This window comes from Vombatus ursinus, unplaced genomic scaffold (genome assembly GCF_900497805.2).
Source record: "Vombatus ursinus unplaced genomic scaffold, bare-nosed wombat genome assembly UNPS02014825.1, whole genome shotgun sequence".
Taxonomy (NCBI): Eukaryota; Metazoa; Chordata; class Mammalia; order Diprotodontia; family Vombatidae; genus Vombatus; species Vombatus ursinus.
This window is the reverse complement of record NW_020954603.1, coordinates 692,659-712,379: the sequence shown is the minus strand read 5'-3', so window position 1 is coordinate 712,379 and position 19,721 is coordinate 692,659. Positions and strand designations below refer to the sequence as shown.

Genomic DNA, 19,721 nt, shown 5'->3' with positions numbered 1-19,721 from the left:
TGGCTTGGGTACCCTCCTCACTGACAGATCGACGGGGAGTGGGGGGCAGTGAAACATGCATGAATCCCTGGAGCAGCTCTGTGCATACCACCTCATCATTTCCATATCCAACCCCATTTTCATTCTCTAGGTCCAGGCCTGTATTACCATCTGTCTGCTGTTTTATCTTCTCAGGAGTGATATGGCACATTCAACATATCCAAAATAGACCTCATTCTCTTTCCCCCCAAATTCTCCTTGCCTCAGTTTCCCTGTTTCTGTTAAGGACACCACCACGCTTCTGGTTTGCAACTTTGGAGACATGGTGGTTTCTTCCCCCACCCCCAAGTCCTACCACTGTCTAAGTCTTGCTCAGTTTACTCAGTAAATGCCAATGTATGGGTTTATTGTCTCCTCCAGAGGGATTGGACTGCTGCTGTTTTTTCTGTTTGTTACCCTAAGCACCTGGAACACAGTAAGTGTTTAATAAATGCTTGCTGAATCATTCAGTCAATTGGTGATTCTCTGTGTACCAGATCTCTTGTGTCTGTCTTATCTGATAATACTGGAATCATCCTAGGTCAAGTCCTTGCATGGTCTCACCTGGACCCTCACGGTAGCCTTCAATGCTTTCAGTCCCCTGTCCTCTTCAGTTCATTCTCCACATGGCAATTACCAAATGGGTTTTCTCAGAGCACAGGTCTGGCCATGGCCCTCCATGGCTTAACAATCTTCAGTGGTCCCTGTCGCCTCTGATATGACCCATAAACCCTGTTTGTCATCTGAAGCCCTTCACCATCTGGATCTGACCTCCCTCTCCAGGCTATTTCCTACCACTTTCCTCACACAGGAGGAGTCCAGGAGAGGTGATGAAGGGTTGTGGCTGTGGGAGAGGAAAGAGTGAGGCAAGTCCGGCATATTTCATTATAGATGATTCATTTGGGAACAAAGATGTGGAAGGATTTAGCAAAGATCCCCTATGAGGGACAGCCAGGGCCGGCCCCGTCAGATCTGTCCTTTTGTAGAGTAAAAAGCTGTGTCTGATGCCAGAGTCAGTGAGCAGCATCTATTACGTGATTGCTTTGTGATCGCCAGCCGGGCACCAGTGTTCTAAAGGTAAAACATGAAAACCATCTCTGCCTGGGGCTCATCGCCACAGGTCAGTGGTCAGTCAGGGGGCTGGGTGTTTTTTTCTCATTTTCTTTTTTAAATTGCTTTGGGGCAGTTATTTGGATGGGTGCAGACAAAGCCAAAGGGAGAGAAGGGGTGAAGAGAGGCCAGTGTGTGGCATGGACACCCCCCAGCAGGCAAGCAGGTAACCCTACTAGCTTTGTCCAGCTCCTCCCTGGCCCCCTGAGTTGGAGTCACTGCCACACACTCATTTCATCTTTGGGGATGCCTGAGTTCCTCCAACACTGAAGTGCCCACTAAGTACCAGGCAGGTGATAAGGATAACTCAAGCAGCCCTGTCTCAGCTAGCCAGGAGGATTGGACTTTCTTGGGAAAAGTGCTCTCACCTCCTGACTGTCTTTTCTGTGGGCAGGCTGCCCAAAAGCCCCATCCTTCAAAATTCAGTTACTGGACAGATAGCTTCCGTAAGGGTTTCTTTATGTGTCTGCCCTGGCCAAGATCCTCTGCCCTCCTGGATCACTTTGGAAGGGTCCAAAGATGCCACGACGTCCTTGAGGATCTCTGGGTTTCTTACCTACAGATAGAAATAGAGTCAGGTGTCTTGGAGATGTCATGGAATGTTGCCTGAGCATTTGAGGAGGGAAAGATCACTTTTGTAGTTTTCATTTAGTCTTTTAGGTGTTGTAAGGCAGTGTGGTGTAGTGGCTAGAGGCTAAGGAGATCCAAATTCAAGCCCTGGTTCTTATATATACTGGCTGTGGGACCTTAGGAATGTCCCTTGGGATAAGGAAAAAAGGTTTTAAAGCTATACTGGGGGTAGAGGAGTGATGGACCACTGTTCTGGGTGGATAGGACAGGTGGAAGGTCGAACTACTCCAATCTGATTTTGTTTCTCTTTTCTCCACCATAGAAAATCACCTTTGGGGGGCAGCTAAGTGGCACATTGGATAGAGCACTGGCCCTGGAGTCAGGAGGCCTCCGACACATAACACTAGCTTTGTGGCCCTGGGCAAGTCACTTAACCCCATTGCCTAGCAAAAAAAGAAAAAGAGAGAGAGAGAGAGAAAGAAAAAGAAAATGACCTTTGGAGGAAAAAGTGCAGAGCAAAAACGGCCAAAAGGATGTTACTACTGTCCTCCATGTCTTAGTTATCATCAGAGTCCTTGGCTGTACTTAATGAACTCCAATGACCAGGCCCACATGAACTATACTCAGGGGTAATGAAAGGGTTGGCTGTTGTGGTTGCCAAGCCGCTACGTATCATGGGATTGGAGAAAGATGAATCCCATGATTGCAAAAAAAGAAAGTGAAGGGAATGGAGTCATTAAACCACAGACCAGTGAACTGCCCTCCCATCTTTGGCCAAATTCTCGAATGTGTTAGAAATGGAAGCAATGACTGGCCTCAGCCTTCCAGACTAACTTCATTCCCTATTTTTAGAGTTATTCGGAGTGGGAATCACGGTGGGCAGGTGGTATTATCTCTACTTATACGGGTGAGGAACCTGAGACTTGTTCAGTGGCATATAGCTAGTGAGCAGCAGAAGTGGATTCAAACTCCGGTCTTGTGGCTCTTTCTAGGAGGTAATGGTTAGAGAAGAGCAGTGTTGTGTAATAAGGGCCCAGACTGGCTCATCCTCATTAATGGTCAGTGAGGTCTAAGAGATAATAAGGAAGGGAAGAGGTTGGACGGGCCAGCCTAAATGTTGAAATTGTAACAAGCCTGGTGGAGAGAAAATGTTTGAACTGCATAAGAAAGGCATTGACACAGCGGGAGAGGTGCCATCAAGGATTTAGAAGCCGTGTTACCTACCGTCTTGTGACTCTCCATGCAGCTCAAGATCCTCTTCTCTTTTCTGGAGGCCGTACTACACTGTGACTTGCAATGAGGTCACAGGCTACTAAAACCTCCAGATGGCTTTCAGATGAGCTGCTGTCTAATCAGACTGCCCCCGTCTTCTTCAATTTAAGCCAGTGTTCTAGCTGGTCGAAGACTTGTGGATCTCAACTCTGTCATTCTGTGGGTTAGCTGAAATTCCTGTCGATCTTATCATCTGCAAAGTCATTTGGCAATGACTTCGTCAATGTCACTGATTGAAAGAGTGGACGATCGAGACACTCTCCTGGAGATTGGCCACCACCTACATTGAGTCTTGAAGGGCTCCATCCATTTGACCAGTTCTGAATCCATGGTGTTGTGTTCTCATAGGGGCCACCTCTCTCCATCCTTTCCACAAGAAGAGCCTGAGATACTTCATTTAATGCTCTCCTAAAGCCTAAGCTAATTATATCAACAGCCTGGCCCCTTCATCTGCCAGTTGAGTTCTCTGTCAAGAAAAGCAAACGAGATTAGCCGAGCCCAACGTGTCCTCGATGAAGCCAGCTTGGCTTGGAGTAGTCACTGCCTCCCTGCCTCTTTGATGATGATGATGAGTCTAGGATTCTCCCAGGAACCAAAGTCAAGGTCCCTGGCCTCTGGTTTGCGGCCTCCTTGCTCAGCTCAGCAGGCACAACTGCCAGACCTTTCAGACTGTGGTTCACCTGAGCCAGGGGCCTTGAGTTCACCCAGGCAAGTAGCACTCTCTCTTAGCTTATAATTTGTTATAAACTCCTTGTAAATCCCCTTGGTCCTGGCCTTCCTGGAAAAAGGACCTTCTCTTTGCCAGGGGAAATAGAGGCAAGGTTACAACTGGGCAGTTTGGCTTCCTCTCCATTGTCAGGTGTCACCATCATCCTCATCCTCCTTTTTCTCCACTCTTTTTTCAGGTGTGCCACACCCTTTTATGCCTCCTCTGTGACCTGGTCTGACTTCCATCTTCTGTATACTTCTTGTCAAAATCTCTGGTGGTTTGGGAGTTTCCTGTGCGTTCACATCAGTCTCTTCAGACAAATACCATTGGGATTGTTTACCTTTGTGTCTTTACAGTTTCATGCCTGAGTGCCTTCCGTCCCTCATTTCCCCTGTAGAACTTCAGTCCATGGGATCTCGCCTATCTCTCCCACAAATCCTTTGAACTCTGCTTTTCCCTAATCTGGGGTACCTGTCAGACTGTACCCAGATTACCTCTCCTCTATCACACACTCGGGGGTGGAGGGGTTCACTTCCCCCATGAGGTTCCTATCATTTCTACCCCAGCAGACAGGTCGTCCTTGCTAGTAAGATTCAGATCCAGAAGGGGGTTTTCCCTGCTGGTTCTTTTACCTTTAAAAGATAAATTTAACATTAAGTCAGGTTGTAAAGTATTTAACTGTTCTGCCTTTTGCAGAGAGAGCACCTGCAGACGTCTGGATAACTGAAGTCTTCAAACACTATTCTCTTCTGCCTGTGTCAAGCTTCTGAGCTGCTTCCCACACCCCTCATCTAGTTCTTCTCTCTGCCACGGTGCTCTGTAGTGTAGTCCAGTGGCCAGATCACAGACATGTTGGAGAATTGGTTCTTTTTAGGATATTGACGTGAAAAGTTGGTCACTTTTCCTCTAGAATGACACCATAGAATTTAGCAAACTACTAGCATGGAGACAGATAGTCATGGAGCAGCACTGTGACTGTGAGGGGGTCCACGGCTGCATCATTAGTCACATTACCCTTCTTTATCAGGCAAGCCGTTATTTTTCCATAGGTAACTGAAGATCTTTGAGGCCATCTCTTGGTGGAGCCTGCCCAGCTGGAGAGGCTGGTAATTACCTGAAAACCCAGGCTCTGCCACAGGGACAGAGGGACAGAGGGACAGAATTCCAGGGTATAATTAAAAAGCAAAATAAAGGAGACAGTCCTAGAAGTTTGGGAAACTGCATTAGAAGAGAGAATGTGCAATTGTAGGCCTAACAAAGAAACCTGGTGATATGAAAAGTGTGGAAACCGTATTTCAAGATATCTGTCAGAGAAATTGTTCAGAGCAAAGGATTAAAATTTATAAAACCCACAGAAAGAAGCCCAAAGTTTCACTCAACAGGAAATGCTGTGGCCAAATTACAATAACAAATAATATGGTTGCCAAAAGAAAATCCTTCACATACCAAGGAATAGACATCTGAATTGTAGAGAATTGCTATGTTACACGAAATTAAAGGGAGGAATGACATAGGATATTCTAAAAGGCAAAACTAATTTGTAACCTAAAACAACGTCATGAAAAGCTGAGCTCAATTATCAGTAAAATAAGATGGGTTTCAGCTAAATAGGGAGGAATTAAAATCATCCCTTAAAAAGAAACCAAAACTAAACTGTAGAAATATAATATTAAGTAGTCAAAGTTTGCAAGAAAATTCCAAACAACGAAACCAAACCTTATACCTAACTATAGTTCGACAAGGTTAATTTTTTTATTTGTGTAAAAAAAAACACATATGGTTTGTGAAAGAGTTGATGTCCCCACCATAAGAGATCAGTATTTTAGAAGGTGTGATTCTGTAGAGGAAAACTCTTTGTGGTCTCACTAGTGCCAGGGTTGGGGTGAAGGGGCCAGGATAAGGTTTTTGCAGCCTTGAGTCCAGTCTTGGGAAATGTGAGAGAAATGAGAGAGAGAAGGAAAGGTCAGGACACAGATCTAGGAGTGGATCCCATTTAAGGAAGGGACAAGCTCTGAGGCCAAGAGCTGTGCATTCCCACAGAAGTAGAGGCAGAACAAGGATCTTGTAAAAGGTGCCATTCTGGGGTAGAGGGAGGGGAAGGCCACTTCTGTCAATCAGACAAGCCAACACAGGCACTTACTAAGCTCCTACTATGAACGTATCCCTGAATGTATCCCTGATCAGTGACTGAATCACAGATTCTCAAGGACTTCAGAGGCATCTGGTCCAACCTAAGTCAGGAAAAATCAGTAAGTCAACAGGTATTCATTAAGCGACTATTATGTGTGAGGCACTAGCAGTAAGGGGGACCAGGAAAGGCTTCTTGCAGGAGGTGTGATTTTGGCTGAGGCTTGAAGGAAGCCAGAAGGCAGGGACAAGGAGGGGGACAGTTCCCTGCACTCCTGGACAGCCAGAGAAAATGCTCGAGGCAGAGATGGCGTATCACGTGTGAGGAGTGGAAAGGAGAACAGTGTCACTGGATTGCAGAATAAATGTGGGGGCGTAAGGTGCCAGAAGGGGCCAGGTTATGGAGGGCTTTGAGCACCAAACAAGATTTTCTGTTTGATCCTGGAGGCAAGGTGAAGCTATTAGAGTTGATTAAACATGTGTAGGGCCGGGGTAGCGTGGTCAGATCTGCCTTTTTGGGAAGATCAATTTGACACCTGAGTAGAGGATGGCCTGGAATGGGGAGAGACTGGAGGTAGGCAGAGCCACCCCCACCCCACTCCCAGCAGCTACTGCAGTAGTCTAGGCATGAGGTTATGAGGGCCTGCACTGGAGAGGGGGTGGCACTCTCAGAGCAAAAAAGGGGGTATATAGGAGATGTTGCAAGGTAAAATTGACAGGATTTGGCAACAGATTGGATAGCAGGGTAAGAGTGAGTGAGGAGTTGAGGATAACACCTAGGTTGTGACTAGATGCATGGGGGACTGGAAGGATGGTGGTCCTTAAGAGTAATGGGGAAGTTAGGAAGAGGGGAGGGTTCAAGGAGAAAGATAATGAGCCCAGTTTTGACCACACTGAGTTTTAAGAGATCTCCATCCACTTCAGAGGATACACACAGTGGTAGTTAAAGATGGAAGACCACAGGTCTGCAGAGAGGTTAGGGCCTGGTAAATAGATCTGTGACTTATCTGCTTAAAGATAATTGAATACACAGAGCTGGTGAGATCACCAAATGAAATGGTGCAGAGATCGAGGAGAAGAGGGCCCAGGACAGAGGTTTAGGGAGTACCCACTGTGAGCCAGTGCAACCTAGATGAAGATGCATGCAGGGAGACAGGGGAGAAGAAGTCAGACAGGAAGGAGAAGAGCAGGGGAGGACAGTGGCCCAGAAACCCAGAGAGAGGAGGGCGTGCAGTGGACCCCCTTGGTTCTAAGAGAAGAGGAGCCATTCTTCAGAGGAGGGGCAATAGGGATGAGAATGTGTAGTGGAAGGGGGGAGCGGGGAGCTTGTGGGTGTTTGTGAAGACAGTGGGATCAGATGAATATGAGGAAAACCTACCACAGGGACTGGCTTTAGAGTGGGAGGAGGGCAAATTTAGTGGGGGGAAGACCAAACATTACGTCGTAGACCTAAACGTGGAGGGATTCAGTCCCCAATTAAAAAAAGATGGAAGAATGGATAAGAAAACCAGACCTATTACTTAGTTGCATATAAGAAACACATTTAAAACAGACAGAGTCAAAGTGAGAACACAAGTCCGATATGTGTCCAGAAGGTGAGGATTGCAATGAGGAGTTCGTCAGGCAACAGCACAAACGGATGATGTCAATAGAGAAAGGCTATTATGATATTCTGTTTATAAACGCTGCCACTGCCGAGTCCACAGCCGTTGGTGCACTCAGCTTCTAGATTTGTTTTTGAAAGTGAGGAGAATTGCAAAAAGAAAGATGCTGAGCAATAATAGCGAACATTCATGTGGCGCTCACAGGTTTGCAAAACCCATCATCATGTTTGAGCGACACAACCACCTTGTGAGCGAGGTGTTATTATTATCTCCATTTTTACAGACGAGCATTCCAATATCTAGTCGACATCTGAGGTAGGATTTGGACTCAGGACTTCCGAACTCCAAGGCCAGCTCTCTGTCCATCACCCCATCTGGCAGCCTTTTAGAACAATTACAGAAAACCATTAACAGTCCTCTCTCAGAACTGAGTCTATCTATTAGAAAAATCAATCAAAAGGAAACAATATAGAGATGAACAAAATAATGGAAAAATTGTTTTTGAATGAGAATATTAAGAATATATGTATTTTTCAGCATTTCATGGAATCTTTCGCAAAAACTAAATGTGTGCTAGGGCTTGAATCATAAATAAAAGACTATATCATCATTTTTTTAAGTTAGAAAAGAATGGAAATAAGCACATCATAACTATGGGAAGAGAACGTTTTAACCAATAAAATAGGCAGCTTCAATTATATGCAATTAAGATCTTTGGCAAAAACCATATCAGTGCCAAGTGAGTTGAAAAACTTGGATTGGATTTCTCTGAAAGCCCTAGATTCAGTACAATTCAGCAAGCAAATGTTAAATGCCTTTGATGTACGTGGTAAAGTAGGGAGGATGCAAAACCAAAAAACATTCAAGAGACTTGGGGTTTTCCTGAAATAGGTACAAAGGAAGGTAAAGAGGCTTCAAGAGTCAGTGCCCATTTGAGAGGAATTCCTCCATCACCCAGGCTAAGGGTGGAAGAAAGGGGGGAAATCACGTTCCCTAAGATGCTTTGTCAGAGTTCACGATATTTACCCTTGATCTGCCTCTCTGAGGTCTTCCACAGGAGCTAACTGGCCAACATGCAGACACAGAATTTTCAGGAGAAATGCAAATAATCAACAACCATTAGAAAAATGCCCCAAATCCCTAATAATAAAAGAAACAGAAGCTAAAATAACTGAGGGTTATACTTTGTTCTTATCAAATTAGCAAAAATAATAAAAGTCAGGGAAAAAAATCCATGTTACAAGCAGCTGGGTGAAGACAGACACCCCATAATGCACTGTTGATGGAGCTATGTATTAGACCAGTCATTCTGGGAAGCAATTTGGAACCATGCCCCCAAAGTCAGTAAACCCAGGCTACCTCTGCCTGAGCCTAAAGGCAGGCAGGCCACAAGCATTTACTAAGCCCTTAATATGTGCCAGGAACTGTGCGAAGAGCCAAGGATGTAAATAAATACAAGTAAAAACAGAGTCCCTGCCCTCAAGGAGCTTACAATCTACTGAAGAAAGGCAACACACAAAAGGGGGAGAGGGGGATACTCATACTGGGGCACGGTGTAGAAGTCCAGAAAGGTCCAGGAGAAGAGGCAGCTGAGGCATGGTGGCAAAGTCTGGGAAGTCAGAAGCAGAGCTGGGAGGGGCAATATCCCAAAGAGATCGAAGGCAAAGGGGAAAGACTCAGGTACAAAAATATCCATCGGAATGGCTGGTCAAATTATTATATATGAATGTAATGGAATATTATTGTGCCATAAAAAATTATAAAAGGGACAGTTCACAGACCCCTGGAAAGATTTATATGAACTGATGTAGAAAGAAGAGAGCAGAACCAAGAGGACAATTTATACAATAATAATGTTGTAACTAAAAACACCTATATGAGATCAAAAGCCATTCCCCAATTGAGAGTGGTTAAAGTATGTAAATAGTTCTCAAAAGAAGAATTGAAAAGTATTCACAAACACATGAGAGAATGCTCCAAATCACTCATGACAAGAGAAATGCAAATCAAAACAACCCTGAGGTTTCATCTCAAACCCAGCAAATTGGAAAAAAACTACCAAAGATGGAAATAGTTAATGTTGGAGGAATCATAGAGAGAGACTCGCGCTAATGTATTTTTGGTGGAGCTGTGAATTGGTCCGATCATCCTGAAAAGCAGCCTGTGATTATGAAAGTAAAATGAATATGACATCCATCCCCTCTGACCCAGAGAGCCAGCTGCTAAGCATATGCCCCAAGGGGGTCAAAGACAGAAGGGAAGATCTCACAGACACTAAAATATTCCCATCAGCACTTTCTGTGGTAGCCAAGAATTGGGAACAAAGTCAATGCGCATGTTTGGGGAGTGGTGAGAGAGATGGTGGCACGCGAAGGTAAGTGGGGCATTTTAGTGTGGCAAAAAATTATAACTATGATGAGGAATACAGAAAAGCACAGAAAGATTTACATGAACAGATGCAGAATGAAGTGAGCAAAGCCAGGACAACATCCAACATAATCACTACAGCGATGTAAACGGAAGAGCAGCAAACACAAAACCGCCAAAAGCGACTGTTGTGAAATTGTCAGTTATTACCAACTTGGCCCGAGAGGAGATAGAAGGAAGCACCAGCTCCTGCTGCTTTGTAGACGTGGGGGTCCGTGGGTGTGGAAGACAGCATAAAGCACTGGATTTGTTTTGTTTTTTTTTTTTGATGTGCTCACTGGTTTTGCTGATTTTTTTCTCCCTTTTTCTTAAACAACAACCTTTGGGAGGGGAAGGGGGTGAGATATAAGAGAAATTTAGGCAATATAATTAAAAAAAATTATATCAATCCAAATCTTTTTTTTTTCAAACCACTACTCCAGAGCACTGATAATAAAGGTGCACTACTTATTTCCTGTCACAGAGGACTCAGACGGCAGAATAAGGCATACTTTTTTTTTTTAACATGGCTAACATAGTGAATTTGTTTTTGCTCACCAATGCATGTTTGCTACAAGGGCCCCCCACCCCTTTGTTAAAGGGAGGGGCTTGGGAAAAAGAAGAGACTTTCCAGTAAGGTTGCCCCCCTAATAAAAACAAAAGACAAGCGGCTTATTAAAACATTTTAAATGAACATTAGAAAACAAGGAATGCTAGAAGAAATGTGCAGGACGGCTTTGAAAGAGACATGTTGCATTTATTAGATACTTAAAAGGAGAAGCAAGCTTTACATAATAGAGATTTGTGGCTTCACATAACAGTCTTTTTCTTTTCTGTTTTGTAGATGGTAATGCTAATTTTGTCTGGTGCAAAGTTCAGAATCTAAAAAGAAATAAAATCCAAAATATTCATGGCAACACTTTGTGGTAGCAGGAAAACAAAGTGGGTTTCTATTGATTGGGAATACTTAAGTGGATCAGTGGTCTCATGCATCCCTTGAACAATGCAGTTCCCAGTGGATTCATGCTGCTCAGTCACCTGTCCACGTCTTCCCAAAACTGAGGGTCTGCCCGTCACACTGGAAGCCGTTCTCCTTTTCTCCCAACATCTTGAGGGTGGGTGTGGAGCTCTCCCGCTTCCACATGGCCTCCCTCTCTTCTGCCATGTGACTGGCCCATCTTCCCTTCCTCTCCTATGTTTTGTCTCCTCCTTTTCTCCCATAGAGTCCCTCTTGTCTCTGGGTTTCAGCCAGCTCCTCCTCCCCAAGCACCTTTCCATTGTCTGCTATGAGACTCTCATCTTCGGATGAGATTCTTGTCTTATGTTATATCCTCTATAAGCCCCCTCCACTTCTCTCTACTTTATGCACTAATATGACTCATCGGCATCCAGACAAGTTTGTTCTAACCTGACGTTGCTTTGGGCAGACATCTCTCCACTTGGCAAGTGAGGCAGATGTTTGCCGTGGATGGAGCTTTCTGAGATCTTTGGGCTTCCTTGCCGTCGTCATTAATTTACGTGGGTTTAACTGTGGATGAAGTTATAACGCTTGGTGTCAGTATCATTTCTGTTGTCCATTTCCCAGTTTTTATTTTCAATCACTTGTTTAAATAATTCAGGGATAAGGCTTCTTAACTGAAGACCATATCTTTTCTCATGACTATTCTTGTTTATTTAAAAATTTTTATCTTAGCTCTGATGATTCAGCAGCCTGACTGTCTAGAGATAGCTGACTTAGGGATAATTCTAATGTCCATAGTAAATATTTTCCTGTCTTTTACAAAGTAGTCTATGTCATTCCCTGTGGTTGTGTCTGGTGCTTACAATGTCCAGGGCCTATTAATCCTTTTTTTTTTTTTAAGAATGCATTCATGATCTAGAGATGGAAGATTCTGTAGAGTCTCAAGAATCTGCCAGTTTGTCATTTCTTTCTCTTGAGATACACTTTCCCTTATGTTTCTCCCATCCTTACCTTTTACCACATTTGCATGAAATCATCAAGTTCTCATGGAATTTCTGAACCATTTTGTCCTTGGTAACCAGTGTTAGTTCATAAGTTATAAGTATTTTCATGGTGGACTTTTTGCAAATACTTACCATTAGTACTACAACATATGAGGACCCCTAAAATAATATTTCTCGTGACCCATCCCTCCAACTCCTTTCTTTGCCTCTCCAAGATCCACCTGTCAGGCATCCTTCCACTGAGCTTCAATGTCTTTCTTCTAGTTTCATTTACAACAAAAATGTCATCATTGATAGAATTCTGGTCCTCTGGCAATGTTTCCACGTATTGGTCCTTGGGAAGGATCTTACACTTAGCTCATCAGTAGTTCAGTTTGTGGATGGTCTAAAAGCCGTGTCATTTTTCGCCCCCTCTATCCTCTTCAGAAGCAGAAGGGGATGCACGGGAATGAGAGCCACTTTCTTTTTTTCATTGGTTTCCATGAAAATGAAAATGTTTATCACCAGTTGATCAGCCTCCTGGGGTCAAAGAAACAAATCAGGACTCAAGTGTAGCTAACCAGGTGGCTTGCTGAAGGGGTGACAGCTGGGAGACAGGGCGAGTGGGAGCCTGGCAGTGTGTTAGTCAGGAGACCTCCTGTAGGAGACGTCCTGGAAGAGGGGCCAGTGGATTGGAGGACTACCAGGACAAGAGAGCCCATGAGTGCTGTGGTTGGTCCCCAAGGGAAGACCAAGGACAGATGGGTAGATGCTGCAGAAGGACCCGCTCTGGCTTAGTAAGAGGAAGCTTCCTCACCCTGGCAGAGGAATGGGCTGCCCTGGCAGGTGGCAGGCAGAAGCCCAGGCCACTTGTCAGGTGTGCTTCAGAGGTGGAGACTGTCCAGGCCCAAGGGAGGCTCTGAACTGAAAGGCTGAAAAAGAACTCTCTGGTTATCGCCTCAGATGAAAAAAGCACTCAGGCTCTTATAGGAGTCGATGGGAGAATTCAGGTTTTAGGAAGTTGTTGCTTTTTAAAGTGTCTTGACGACTGCAGTGTGTGTTTTGTTTGTGGGGAACATTTGAGTTGCTGTGGGGCATTTGGCATCTTTTCCATTTTGGGGACCTGTGGTTTCAGGGGGATTCTGGCCAACAGCATTTGAAAGATCAACATCTGCTTGTAGAGTATAAATAAATAGATTGTTTTTAGGGAGGAGAAAATTAGTTATTCCCAAATTACTCCTAATCCCCCAGCAGAATTTTAGGATGCTTATTTTTCTCCATTTAGTATAAAATAGCCCCAGGTCCAGAAAGGGAAAGAAGCTCCTTAGAATAATACTTTGTATGAAGAAGACCTGGAGATCCTAGTGGGCTGGAAGTTCAGCAGGACAAAGCAGTTCTAAATGATGGTGTCATTTTGGCCATGATGGGTCATGCCATGCCACGTGTGGTCAGTTCTACAGAACAGACAGCAGGTAGAAAACCATGGCATGTGACTATCAGTCACAAAGGAGGGGCCTGCGGGGTAGCTGTCTGCAGGGGTTTGGAGAAGGACTGGTATGCAGAGTGGAAGAGACAGACTTGTTTTACTCTGCTGAGGTCTAGGCCGGTAGGGCGTGATATTTGAAGGTGCAGAGATATGGATCTCATTTCCATATCAGGAGTTGCTGCCTAAAGACTAGGGCCATCCAAAAAGAGCATGAGCCTTCCCTGGAGGAAGAGAGGTCCCCGTGAGCTGCAGCCTTCTCAAGGGGCCTGGGTGGAGCCCCTGCTCCGTGTGAGTGGCCCAGAGGGTCCCAGGGCTTTTCCAACGCTCACGCGGCTGTCAGTTCTATGTTGAGTACTTAGTTTTTCATGGGTTAATGGGTGAGGTGAGGGAAATCAAGAGTCAGCAATAAGTAATTTGTGGCCCTTAAATCCTTTCTGATTCTTCTCTCCTAGCTCTTCCACCAAAGCCGCCCAAATCCTTGACTCAAGCCGGTGCCAATGGGATGAAGGACAGTTCGGGCTTTTCCCTTCCTGACGCAGAGTGGTACTGGGGAGACATCTCAAGGTGAGCAGAAGCCCCTGGCACCACCGCCACGTTACCTTTTCTCCTTTTGGAATTCAGGGCATTGGATTCCCAGATATCCAGGGTGCTCTTGGCTTCCCCAAGGAGGTGGCAGTGCCTGAGCTCCACGGGGGCTTCTGGGTGTTCACATTCAGATTTTAGGGTTCTCCCCATTGGCCAAAGCTGTCCTCATAAGAGCTTGGGTCTCAGAAGGCCCGGACGCTTCTCTGCAGTGACCAGGAAATCTCCAAGGCCACCTTAGCTAGAAGGGGCTCCTCTTCTTGGAGGAATTTGTAAAGGAACACACCTCGTCTTTGAGCAGAGTCCAGGGGGGTGGGGTGACCTGGTACTCAGTCATTTGTTATTCACTGTCGTGTCTTCCACATCAAAGGAAGACTTGGGGTGGGGGGGGGCAGCAGACACAAAACTCCAACGCTCAGAGCTTTCTGAGGCTTTGCTTGGACATCTCAGGATCAGATCAAGGCTGACTTTGGCTTGGTTTGGTTCTGACATGCTCCCCTCTGTGGAAAGAGATGACTGAATCAGAGCATCTCACATGTGGCCATCCAGCCCAGACCATGCAGTGCCTGCAGCCCCCAGGGAGGAGAAGCCCACTGCTGAACCTCCAGGTCTTTCTTAGACAATCTGCTATCCAAGCATGCCTCTCCCATCTTGTCCTGGGACAGCTGAGGTTTTTTAAACCTAAGTGTAAAACTTTACATTTCTCCCTGTTGACCTTCATCTTCTCAAATTGAGTCCAACGTCGTAGCCCGATGAAAGGGATTTTTCCTTGTCTTGCCGTCCACGGAAGACAGGCGGTCTTGGTTACAAACATAATGGCTTTGCTAAGATCAGGTGATTGCTTTGCTGGGACTCTGATAACTTCTTGTCCTACCCGGCCCAGTTTCTGGGGAAGGGACCCTGTTCTTTAAACTCCTGATCCAAAGGGCAAACCTGCCCTCGGACCCAGGCTGCCCATCACTCTCGGCCCCGGGTCTTCCTTGGCTCCCAAGATGCCACCACCCCAGCTGCTCCTGTTGCTTAAAAAGAGCCTTCCTTCCCCACAGCAGCTGAGGGCGGCTGCTGGTTCTTGGGAGGCCGTACAAGTTCAGGCCTGCCCAAGAAAGCCCCAAAGGCTGAAGAGAAACAATAGCTCCCCCACCTCCCAGTCATCTGAAATCTGAGCCGGTTTAAAGGGCATATCATCTGCCCTTGGAGTGTCTAATAGAACAAAAAGAAACAGAGATAATCTGGGGGGTGGGGGTGGGGAGAGGGCTTACCCATGAGGATGCCCATGAGATGAGGAAGCACCAGGCCAAGACGGCCTCAGGAGGGCCTTCTTCAGGCCCTGGTTCTGTCACCTTCAGCCACCCCTTAGACTAACCCTGTTCCCTCTGTCTCTGCTGCCCTTTCTCTCCAGGGAAGAGGTCAATGACAAACTGCGAGACATGCCCGACGGAACCTTCCTGGTCCGAGATGCCTCCACCAAGGTGCAGGGGGATTACACGCTGACTCTGCGGTGAGCTGGGGGTCTCTGACTGCTTGGCCTGCGGGTGGGACAGGGCAGCCTTTCTGCTGAGGACAGCAGGGCCCACAAAGCTTTCCTCATGCAGCCTCCGGCTACTGGCGGGAGCCTCGTAGGTACTGACGGGCCGTCTCTTCCGTCGGCATCTCGGGAGCATCTCCCCAGCCTGCCAGACGCCTCCTTCCCCGTGGCTCTCTTCTCCTGTAACATGCAGCTGAGGTTGGTGCCCAGGACCAAAGAGAAAAGCTAGGTGCAGGCCGCTCAGCAAACCCTGGCGTGCAGGGACGCGTTTGCTGGAGTTTTTATAAGGCGTGGATGGGTCTCAGGAGCTCCCAGGTGAAGAAGCTCCCTCTGCTGATGAAAGTTGTCAGCTGCTCTGCTTAAAGACTCGCCTGGCCCCTGGAAAGGCAGGTGACTTGGCCAGGTTCACACAGCCAGGATGGGATGGGATGGAAAGGCATTTATTAAGCACTGACCACATGCCAAACACTGGGATAAATGCCAGGGACCTGCTGTCGGGAAGTTCCTTCTGCCTATTCGTGATTGCTGGGGACAGTACGCAAGACTCAGCGGCTCTTGGGGAGGGTCAGCCCTCTACAGGGGGCCAGAGCAGCAGGCCTGGAGCCCACTAGGCCACACTGCCTCCCCAAGTTACCACTGTGGTGATATTGGAGATCCAGGTCCGGCTCAGATTGCTCCTCCTTAGCATGGAAGGCAGCAGCACACCTCTGATACATCCCCTTGCTAATGAGAAACAGAAAGTCCTAAGGTTTCAGAGAACTGCCATCCCTCCAAGGCCCCTTCCAGCCCGAAGGCTGTGATTCACTGTGTCTGAGGGAGGAGGTCCCGGACAGAGCCTGCAGTCAGCACGGGGTGCTGGGCAGAGGCTCAGCATGGCCAGCTCCAATTACGAAGTTACTTAGAGACATTTATTAGGGGCTTAGGGGCTGAAACATTCTGCAGAGGAAGGTCTGAAGAAAGAAGGTCTGTCCTCCACGTTTTACTGCAGCCGCCCTCCACATCTCCTTCCTGGCTGCAGTGCCTGCCTGGCCCTTGTACAGGGGCCGACGCTGCCACCTCCCCAGGAGCACGGCTCTGGCCTCTCCCCAGCCCCCCCATCCGTGGCCTTCCCTTGGTTCCACCCCCGTTTCCTGTGCTCTCTCCGTGTAGGCATTCCTGGAAACGTCAGGGCAATTGTGGGCCAGACAATGGCGGTGCTTCCTCTGGCCGCTGGATCGGGCTCTTTATGGAGCACAAAAGGAAGCTGGTGCTTTGTGTAGTCTTGAATGCACCAAGGAGGGACAGACTTTTCTCTTTCCTGACAGTAAACTGGGTCAACTGCAGGCCCTCTGATGAGGCTGGCCAGAAGGTGTGCTAGTGGCCTTCACCTCTGCCCCTAAGGCGCCCGCTTTGGCAAGGCCTGCCCTCATAGTACCTTAGCTCATTTTGCCTCTTGGTGGGGGTGGGAGCAGGGAGTTCTTCTCACTGCACCTTGGGGACCTGGGTGGAGGCATCACTGCAGACAGTATTGAAGACTGTTTTGGGGCAGCTAGGTGGCGTAGTGGATAGAGCACCGGCCCTGAAGTCAGGAGGACCTGAGTTCAAATCAGGCCTCAGACCAAACACTTGACACTTACTAGCTGTGTGACCCTGGGCAAGTCACTTAACCCCAATTGCCTAAAAAAAGAAAGACTGTTTCCTAGTTGTGACAGAAGGAACTACTTCAATTCCATAAGCACTTATTAAACTCCAGTTGTGTCCAGAGTGCTAAGGGAGAAAGATGAAGTCTCTGACACTCACAGAATCTCAGAGATGGTAGGGTCCGCAGGGGCCTCTAGTCCAGCCTGTTCCTGAATGCAAAGCCCATCTACACCATCCAGCCTCCATGCAATGGCCTACCCCCCACTCCTGGAGACAGCCTTCTTGCCTGCCTGTCTGGGACTCTCATCAGTTGCTTCTAGCTCTGTTCTCTGCGATCTGGCTGCCCAGGTCCATTCTGCTCTCACGGCACCACCAGTTCTCGTGGCCTGAGCCAGGCTTCTCTTCTCGAGCCCACGCCAGCTTGTTAATGTCCATTCTAAAGGGTGCTACCCAGGCAGGGTCTGACCAGGCCAGGGGAGGGGCACTGGCGCCTTCCTCATCCAGCGATCAGAGGCTTCCCTCGACATGGCCCAAGTCCCTTCCCAGTGCCTGCCCTCATGGAACTTCAGCTGCCTGGGTGGGGGGAAACAGAACCCAAAGACAAACAACAGTCACAGAACAGAGCAGGTCTGACCATGCCACTATCCCCCTCTTAAAGATTCAATGGCTCCCCATTGCCTTTAGGATAAAGTCCTTGGTCACACAACAAGAGGCACAGCTGCTCTCAGTTCATTGGAGTGTGCCCTCGAGGAACTATGGTGGGATGTCCTTCCTCTGCCTCTTCAAAAATTAAAATTAAAAATGGAGCCCAGTGGGGATGGCTGAGTCTTTAGGCACCTTGGAGGCTGTTGTACCAGGAGCTCCGCAGGCCGGCCACGTTTAGCTGTGGCTGGACTCTGTCCTATAAACTTAAATATGACTCCTAAATAAAGTGATCTAATGCCAGTCAAATGTATGTGAAACTACAAAAGCCATAACTGGGGAAAGAACTGAATGACAGGAGAGTTGCCCATGTGTGCTAGTGGTTTAAACAGTCATTTCTGGGGACTCTTAGCACCTCTGTGACAAGATAAGGTGACAGCGAGCAGAATTCATTACCCTGTTCTCGTTGTTCTGGGAGCTTAATTAACAAGGAGATCCTGAGCCACACTCCTTCCCTCAGTTGTCTGGCAAGGGCCCCTGGGGTCATGTTCTGAGGTTTCTGAGTTGGTGTCTCTGGCGGCCTCTAGCGCTGGAGGACCCCTTAGGGCCTTCTTGTCTTGTCCTCACCCTGCCCCAGGACTCTTTGAAAGATGAAACAAGAGAGAGAACCTTATTCCAAACACAAACCTCTGATATTAATAGCAAATATGGCATAAAACAGGGAGAGGAATGAGTGCTCACCCAGGAGCTTTGCCATTGACATCATACTGTCCAGGGCAGAGACCATAGGGCTTAGGGATTCCCAGGGGATGGTGTGAGGTGACATTTTGCATATTGCATCAAGCCTAGGGACATTGCAGGATTCCTAGCTGAACTACATGATCCCGCCAAAGAGTTTGGCCCGACCATCCACAAAGGAAAAACCAAGTGGATGATAAGTGTCCGGACTGTGGTGTGCTCTAGCACCTTTAGAGCTAGTATATGAGTACTTCTGTCTTGGACAAGTCCTGCAAATTCTAGGACAATGTGCTGCCCTAGAATTAAAGTAGAGGAAAAGACTGGGTTGGATTGTTTTGGAGAGATGCCCAGAAGCTTCTCTCCAAAGGGCCCACCTTTTCACCTATTGATTCTGTTCCTACCACATGCCAGGCTTTGGGGATGACAGACGAGAATGCAAATGTCCCTACCTGGCTTCCCTTGGGCTCCGTTCCTGAGCCTCCAGGCTTTTCTGACTCTGTGCCTGGGAGGGAGCACCGTTGAAGGGAGCACCCAGGTCATCCTTGGTCACCTCTCTCCCAGCTCTGTTCCTGACTCTCTGGACTTTTCTAGCTTCCAACCTCCCCCCAGATGCCTTTTATGTCTCATCTTCCCCCATTAGAACAGAAGCTCCTGGAAGGCAGGGACTGTTTTTTGCTTATATGTGCATTTCTAGTACTTAGAACAGTGCCTGGCACACAGTAAGAGTTTAATAAATGCTTGTGGACTGAGAGATGGAGAACAGGAGAAGCCATTGGCACAGGGGCTGGGTGTCCTGTGGCACACTCATGGGAGAACAGGATCCTACAGGTTGGAAAGGCATGGGTGGGCTGTGATCTGCACAGACCCACTGGATGAGTGGGGAGGCGGTGTGATGATCCCCGTGGGAGCTGAGATCCACACTGGACCGGTCAGCCATCCCTGGGGTGGAGTCAGAGGCTCGGCCCTCCTGCCCTCCCTGTTGTCCCCACCTGCACGAGGCCGAGGTCTCTCTGTGTGTGGCCACTCATGCAAGTGGGCATTATTGTGTTTTACAGGAAGGGAGGCAACAACAAATTGATTAAGATTTACCATCGAGACGGCAAATATGGCTTCTCCGACCCACTGACATTCAGCTCCGTGGTGGAGCTGATCAATCACTACCGTCACGAGTCTCTGGCCCAGTACAACCCCAAGCTCGATGTGAAGCTGATGTACCCCATCTCCAGGTACCAGCAGGTGAGGCTGCACGGGCGGCACCGGGCTACTTTGGGATCATCACAGAGCACACGCCTGTGCCCTGCGTGGCCACACACAGTGTCACCGAGGGCTAGGTGCCAACTCTTGGCATCTTTGTCAAGTGGAGACTGA

The 19,721-nt window shown here is 47.5% G+C and overlaps 1 protein-coding gene across 2 annotated transcripts in view; it reads left to right on the top strand.

Moving 5' to 3' along the window:
- The window catches only part of LOC114024909 (phosphatidylinositol 3-kinase regulatory subunit gamma), a 60,900-nt gene that overhangs the window by 27,234 nt on the left and 13,945 nt on the right, over positions 1–19,721 (top strand). For both annotated transcript variants that reach the window (XR_003566967.1, XM_027838143.1), the window contains exons 2-4: positions 13,699–13,810; positions 15,228–15,326; positions 19,409–19,589. Coding sequence is in view for 1 of the 2 variants with exons in the window: in XM_027838143.1 (XP_027693944.1) it covers positions 13,699–13,810; positions 15,228–15,326; positions 19,409–19,589 (392 nt within the window). In the remaining variant the exon portion in view is untranslated. The remainder of the gene's footprint in view (positions 1–13,698; positions 13,811–15,227; positions 15,327–19,408; positions 19,590–19,721) is intronic.